Source organism: Eschscholzia californica, unplaced genomic scaffold (genome assembly GCF_041429995.1).
Source record: "Eschscholzia californica isolate CP2 unplaced genomic scaffold, dmEscCali1.0.p SCAF_5, whole genome shotgun sequence".
NCBI lineage: Eukaryota > Viridiplantae > Streptophyta > Magnoliopsida > Ranunculales > Papaveraceae > Eschscholzia > Eschscholzia californica.
In genome coordinates, this window is record NW_028238472.1 from 51,646,924 (window position 1) to 51,654,884 (window position 7,961).

The window sequence follows — 7,961 nt, forward strand, 5'->3', positions numbered from 1 at the left end:
TTCATAAATTGAATATGCACTGTAACTGTCTGATCTAATTAAATTTTCACAATAACACCTTTGAAGGTCATCTGCAAGAGCCTAGAGTCGAACCTCAAGAGCCTAAAATTTATACTTCCACGACTAATTTGAGTTTTAAATTGGACATTGCTTCGGAGGAGTGAAACTCTTTTACCGCCATTATCTCACTCTCAAGTAAAAGTGGGTGGAAAGAAGAAAAAAAAGAGCATTTTGATTGGTTCTTCATCTGACATTATCTCATCTTTCTTCTCTTCTTCCAGATCCCCTCTCAATAATTCTTCTTCTTCTACAATACCCAAACCTTCAAATCATCAAATAATCATCTACCCTCTCTCTCTCTCTCTCTAGTTCTGAGACAAGGTCATTAATGGAGATGAACATAGCCCTGAAGCAATCTATTTTCTTAGGTTCATCTACTACTAACAGTCATCTAAGATCTTCAATTTCAGCTATTGGGTTTCCCCCTCCATCTCTTGAATACCCACTTTCCAATTACAACAACAACAATACCCACCATCATCATGGAAGAAATAGAGGAGGAAAGCTTGTATTGACAAGAGCTTCTGTTACCATTGAGCAGCAAACCCAGAACAAGGTTTCCCTTATCAAAATTGGAACTAGGGGAAGGTATAAAAATCTCCCTTTCTCTTCTATCTATCTGTATTTTGTTCTAAATGTATTCCCTTTTCTCTTTTTTATGATATGGCTGATTATGTTTTGTTCTTGTTTTGTTTTTTGTTCCATTTTTGTGGTTGTTTATGTGATTTTGGATTCCTGTATGTTCCTTGTTCAATTTCAATTTGGGGTGATTTATGTGAATTTTTAGTGGTTATGGGTTGTTCTTGTTTCTAATAGTTTTGTTTCTCAAATTAATTTATGATGTTTGGAATTTTGGTTTCCATTTCTTATGCTAGAAGCAAAATTGGGGATGAAAAGTTGGGGTTAATTTATATCTTTCATAGGATTTGAATATTTGATGTTTAATAGACCTAGGTTTATAGAAACTTTGGAGCTAGGGCACTGGTGGAGCACGGGCAAGCTGCAAAGAGCGACTTAAGTCTGTGCTAAAGCTCCCCAGGTGCATTTTGGAACTGTAGAGTGAGAATCTACAGTTAGTGGTGGATCAAGGACTGATCTATAAAATTCTGAGTGAAGAACAATAAATGTCACCCATTAAGAGAAGATGCATATTCATAAAGTTTTCTTTACCATTATTAATGCAGAAATCAATATTGAGGACTTGGAACTATTGGTAAGATTCACCTACTAAGTACTTCATCAAGCACACATATTTCGAGCTTGAGAGAGCTGAATGGGCTTTCGTGGCAAATTAAAGGATTACTTCAAAGCTTCTAAAGTTTGATAGTGAATGGGTAGGAGGTCTCTATTGAGAAAAAGCATATACACCACTCATTGAAGGGGTAGTTCTTCTTCTTCCTTGAAATATGGATGCAAGTATTAGCTAGTTAGAACATTCCATTTAGCAGTAAGAATAGCTCTCAATTTCGATTCTCATGTTTGGTTATGTGAAATGTGTCCAATAGCAGTTAGGTGTATAGTTAAGAAGTTGAGTTTTCTAGTTACGGTAAATAAGTTAAGCTACTTGATAACTTAATTATTTCGATTTTTATGCTATTTTTTCGGATTTAATCACTGATTTGTTTTCTGTTGGATAATATAATTTCTATTGTTTATGTAGGACAGCCCACTGGCACTTGCTCAGGCTTATCAGACACGGGATAAACTCAAGGAGTCACATTCAGAGTTGGCCGAAGAAGGGGCTATCGAAATTATAATTATAAAAACTACCGGGGATAAGATCCTAGATCAACCTCTTGCAGATATAGGCGGAAAAGGCCTATTCACCAAGGAGATTGATGAGGCACTATTGAATGGTGACATTGATATTGCTGTCCACTCTATGAAAGACGTGCCTACATATTTACCCGATGGGACGATTTTACCTTGCAACCTCCCGAGGGAGGACGTCCGAGACGCGTTTATTTCCTTGACTGCCGCTTCTCTGGGCGAGCTTCCTGCTGGAAGCGTTGTTGGTAGTGCTTCCCTTAGGAGACAGTCCCAAATACTACACAGATATCCGTCACTGAAGGTAAGCAATTATTAGACTACATATGTCACTGAAGGGATTAACTGGTAAAGTGAAATTCCACGACTTGGAGATTGGCAATCGGCATCCGATGCTGATAGGTTGAATTGACTGATACTGCCCGATTCCGTGCAATCTACAGTAGAAAACGTAGAAATTCAAATTCCATCACCATTTTTTAACAAAATGTTCCTTCTATTTTTCACTCAAATAAATAAATAAGACATAGAAAACAAAGAAAGTAGGTTCTCGTGCAGGATAGTTAAAATGGTTATTTAACATAATTTTTCAACCCAGGCACTTGTAAAAATGGCGCCTTCTAACTTTTCGTTAATGGTGTCAATGATGGATAATAAATTGTCTTTAGACTATTTACCAAGGACTAAGTTTTCGAAATCATTGCTATATCCTTTAGTTTCTCTTTAGATAGACTATCATTCTGACTCATTTTTAGCTCTATAAAACCGACCCAACCTAGGCACTTGTAAAGATGGCGCCTTATAACTATTTGTTAACGGTGTCAATGATGGATAATAAATTGTCTTTAGAGTCTTTACCAAGTACTAAGTTTTCGAAATCATAGCTATATCCTTTAGTTTATCTTTAGATAAACTATCTTTCTGACTCATTTTTAGCTCTATAAAACCGACCCATGGGGGGATGTGTGCATTGGGATGCTTCTTCTTCAATGTTTTCGTCAACCTTCTTTTGCTGAAGTGGGTAGATCGTCTTCCTTAACTATCTAATTTCCTTATAGATCTAGTTCTGATTATTGATCAAGAATGATACCCTTAGACCACCATATCATAGAGCTTACCACAACTACCTCCTTGTGTGTTGTTGATGCTTTGGCTCTTAGGATGTTTGCAGTTTAACTACCATATCATAAAACCACTTGGTATTTTGATCACAATGGAATTACCTTTTCACCATTTTCCTTGTCAATTTTTCAAAATCAACTATAATCAGTTGTTGTGTAAGGTTTATTTCACTGGTCGGTTAAATTGGAAAACTTCATTCTTTCATGAGATCATGCCATCTTCTGTTATCTTACTAGCTCTTGTTTCTGTTTTTCACTCTTTTGTATTTCATTTCCCTGTTTGCAGGTTGAGAACTTCAGAGGCAATGTTCAAACAAGATTAAAGAAACTTAGAGAAGGGCAGGTCCAAGCGACTTTATTAGCCTTGGCTGGCCTCAAACGCCTTAATATGACAGACACTGTTACTACCATTTTATCAATAGATGAAATGCTTCCAGCCATTGCTCAAGGAGCCATTGGAATTGCTTGCCGAACCAATGATGATAAGATGGTACTTATTTCTTGACATAAAAACCTTGAGTATCAGTGTTCTTAATAAGCCCCAACACTGTACCAGTATTGGTTGTGCCCTAGTGGGTCAGGATCAGTTTCTCGTTTTCGTATTTTTGTTCTTTTTTAATGAATGAAAATTACGCCAACCAGTAAATATTTATTTAATTTTCATTCAGGCTGAATACATTGCGTCCTTGAATCACGAGGAAACAAGATTAGCCGTCTCATGTGAGAGAGCCTTCCTTGCAACATTGGATGGTTCCTGTCGGACTCCTATAGCAGGCTATGCACACCGAGACGAAGATGGTTATTGTGTGTTTAGAGGGTTGGTGGCTTCTCCTGATGGAACTCAAGGTAAAATTCTGGAATTGAGATGTCTACTGATTATATAGTTTGGATGGTTCCTGCCGGACTACTACTTGTTTCAATTTATTCAAAGAAATGATTAGCCGTCTCTTTGGAAATATAGCCTACCTTTTATGGCAAAAGTGGAAGTGTCTCCTAAAACAATTGACAAGCAGAGAAACATGACCAAAGCCACTTGGGACTCAGTCTGGTTAAGGTTAACATCACACACACACGACACACATACACGCACACAGGAACGCGCACACTCGAGCGCGCACACACACGTATGCACACACGCGTCCACACTCGGGTGCGAGCACACATGCTCACCCACATGCTCACCCACATGCAGTAGGTTAAAAAAATTGGCTATATAGAGTGGGTGGAGAAACGAAACGAAAATGTGTTTGTGCACGAAAGAAACTGCAGATGTTACTGTCATTGCGACGTCTCTACGAACTCATTCTTATTTTGACATATTCATTACTTCCTATTTCAGTACTTGAAACATCAAGAAAAGGTGCTTATGCTATTCATGATATGATTCAAATGGGGAAGGATGCTGGTGAGGAGTTACGCTCACGTGCAGGTCCTGCTTTCTTTGATTTCTTAACAACCCTAAAGTAAGCAAAACAGAATAAGGAGAGTACAATCATCTGAGAAATTGTTCGTTCTTTCTTTTTCTGCTTCCCCATTTGTGTTTTACCGGCTTAGTTGTTCGAAGAGCTAGATAGCAAGTCATGTTTGATAGTTAAGATTAGATTCTGGTTTTAAATTTAGTATCAGAATGTCATCATTTTTCAAATTCTCCTGTACTTTTCATCTGTTGGATCATAATTTTCTGATATGGTGCTGTAATTGAAAAATCTGTTGTTACATATTTCATAAACGAAATGAAGAACTATGCTTCTACATTTTCACATATATGTTGTGAAATCGATCTCTAGAGACAAACTTTAAACAATCCAATCGTTATCTTTTTGAAACTTTAAACAATCTAATCGTTAAAAAGAAGATAATTTTTTTAATTTTGAATGATATTTCAGCCGGATGGTCTGAACAGGTACTGAACAATGCTGATAGATGAAACAAATTTGATTATATGAACTCGAAATAAGAAGAAAATGTCTTAACTTTTATGTAAACAAACACTAAAGGTGCCATTTGTTCTTTTTATAGATCACTTTAATTGTACAAGACAACCATCTTTTATACTTTATTTATTTCTTAGGGACAAAATATTGAATTTCAGATCGTGATAATTGCTAAATATAGATGCTTATACATCCAAATACATCATTATTCACGAAGATCGACTAAGAAATAGAACTTTAATTTTAGATCGTGATAATTGCTAAACATAGATGCTTACACATCCAAATACATCATTATTCACGAAGATCGACTAAGAAATAGAACTTTAATTTTAAATCGCGATAATTTCTAAACATAGATGCTTATACATCCTTTATTAAGAAACGGCATTTGTCCTCGTCAACATTTTCCTTTCTGTTTTATTATATGGTTTGCCCTAAGTGTTAGCGGCCTAGGGGTAGGAATTGGGCTCGTCCGTGGGCACTTCAAGCATCAGGTCGGGCGGATCGGACACCAAACTTCAATGGCTATTAGGGTAATTGAGTTAACCAGGCGAGCAATTTTGAAATTCGCCTTGCGCATTACCCGCCCAAGCCCATTAAGAAACTCGGGTAATTCGGGTATGGGTGGGCGGGTAGCAGGTAATCTCATGACTTGAAAAAACTCACTTTTTCTTCTCATATTATAAAGTCTCCAAACACCTTTCCTGATTTTAAAGAAACAATGTGGGATTAATACTAACATTATTTGTGTTGTTCCTGTTAAAAATTTAATCTCACATTGAAAACTAATGAAGAATTGTAATGAGATATAATATAAACTTATCCCACTCTTTGCTCCCTCAAAGCCAAAGACAACTTCAATAACTTCTAGGAATTCTCTTGGACGATTGCAAATCAATGCATTGGGTTCGTGTGACCACTCTTAAACATATTGTTTACCATCTCAACTAGACCTAGTAACACAGGCGGTCGGGCTTCTATCAACCAAAAAAATTGATTTGGTTGGTTATGATTGGGGTGGGTGCGGGCATGGACAGGTGCGCTGGTAGAAGTTTTAATCCATGCCTGCCAACCAAAACTTGACGGACTGGGCGGGGTGTGCACGAGACGGACGCGGGCGTCCATGGTCCTCATTGGGCTCGTGTGCCCGTGTGCGAGTTTGGGCTCATGGGCAAAATTCCCGCCCCCATTCCATTCGAGGGTTTAAAAGGCAGTTAGACTAAACCACCAACCTCTGCTTCTTCATCTTCTTCTTCTAAGTTTTCTTCTTCCTGGTCGGGCAGAATCTTAAAAGGTACAGAGAAACTAATAATAATTTTCAGAGATGAAAGGTGGTGGTGTTTATAATCCCCCCATGTTCAAAACAAAGAAACCAAAACAGGGGAGAAAGAAGAAGAAGAAGACTTCCAGAGGTAAAGGTATTAGGGTTTCTTCTTCTTCTTCTTTTGGTATTATTAGAAATAGTGATTGGTTTGTATGTGAGATACTAACAAGACTTCCAGTGAAAACCCTTTCTCGTTTCAAAAGTGTTTGCAAAAATTGGTCTTCCGTGATTCAAAAAGAACAATACTTGATTGATTTACACCTTACCCGTTCAAAAACAAGACTTCATCCTCCTCGTATATTTATCGTCGTTCCTCTACAACTCACAGAGGAAGAGAAAATAATGAGAAAGAGATTTTTTTGTCCATTTAAAGAATCCCACATCACAGCTGAACTCTTGTTTGGAGAAGAAGAAGAATGCAATGGGAGTGGTCGCCCTTGCCCGCCTACAAAACTAAAACTAGTGGTTGACACAGTAAGGGAGATAGACTCACCTTCGTACGATATCATATCAAATCCTGTAAACGGACTAGTATGTCACATTAACTTATTTTCTGAACGTGATGCTCGTATATACAATATCAGGACTGGAGAAGTATCACCTCGGTTTCAACCATCTTCCGTGGTACGAGAAAAATTTAAACATATAGTAATATCCCGACACGGATTTGGTTTTGATCCCGCCACTAATGAACACAAATTGGTTTGTGTGTGGACCATGGAGTCAAATGCCTGTTATGATATTTGTCAAGTTTTGACCATCAGGCGGGATGGTAATAATAATAGATGGAGAACGATCGAAGGGGTTCCATCGACTCCTCTAGACAAAAATTACGTTTATGTGAATGGTGTTATTTACTGGACCACAAGTTCAACTAGAGAATGGGCGCTTGCCGGTTTTTCCCATTCTGCATGCTTAGTGGCATTTGATGTAGGAAGTGAGAAGTTCAGAACAATCACAATACCTGATTTCATTCTTGATCACCCTAGGGTTCTCGGTGATTTATGCTATCATGAGATTGTTTATTTATTTGAAGTGGATGGGAATTTAGCTATGGCAGTTAGACAGAACAAAAGTATGTTCCACATGTATGTGTACCAAGATAATGATTACAAAGACAAAGAGGTGGAGGAGATCAATGGAACCCCTACTAGTTCTTCCCCTAAAAAGAAGGAAAGATGGAGTAAAGTAAACACTATCACATTGCCTTTCGATATGGAGAGGACGCAATCTGTTAAGTTTCGTACTTTCGTAGGATCAGTTGACAAGATATTTGTAACATCAACTATTTGGGGTCATGGGGAGAAGAAGAGATGTCTGTCTATTTATTGTTACGATTGGAAGAAGAGTAGTTGGACAGAGGTTGATGTAAGTGGTATCCCGCCCTCAGTTCAACAATTATGTCATGCAGATTTTTTTGCTACTTTCTCCGAAAGTCTTTTGTCCCTTAACAATCACAATACTTTCTGACACCACCGTTGTTGCAGAAGAATCAACTTTAATTCATATAAAAACTTTATTTACCATTTGTTAAACTTATTTTTGCATTACGTTTCAAGTAACTTAGAGTACTCTATTTGCCTTCTTTCTAGCTTATGGTTGCATTCCTTTTCATGTAATTTAGTAGTTTTATGAATTTGGTTTCTACTTTTCTTTTATTACCACATTCTATTATAAGCTCTCTCGATTTGCATTACCACATTGTTTGCAGGTTATTCTTATACAATATCTCAAGGTCAACAAGTAATAACG

General features: G+C 37.4%; 2 protein-coding genes across 2 annotated transcripts; both read left to right on the forward strand.

The window, feature by feature from the left end:
* The first annotated feature begins 69 nt into the window (after nt 1-69).
* On the forward strand, nt 70-4,710 carry LOC147540405 (porphobilinogen deaminase, chloroplastic-like). Its single transcript, XM_086644360.1, has 5 exons — nt 70-648; nt 1,726-2,131; nt 3,235-3,438; nt 3,617-3,794; nt 4,288-4,710. Exons 1-5 carry the CDS (start codon nt 389-391, stop codon nt 4,413-4,415), a joined length of 1,176 nt encoding a protein of 391 aa, XP_086500486.1. The 5' UTR covers nt 70-388; the 3' UTR covers nt 4,416-4,710.
* A 1,499-nt stretch (nt 4,711-6,209) lies between these two features.
* Nucleotides 6,210-7,679, forward strand: LOC147540406 (putative F-box protein At1g32420). The gene has a single exon (XM_086643215.1). It carries the CDS (start codon nt 6,210-6,212, stop codon nt 7,677-7,679), a length of 1,470 nt encoding a protein of 489 aa, XP_086499341.1.
* The last annotated feature ends 282 nt before the right edge of the window (nt 7,680-7,961 follow it).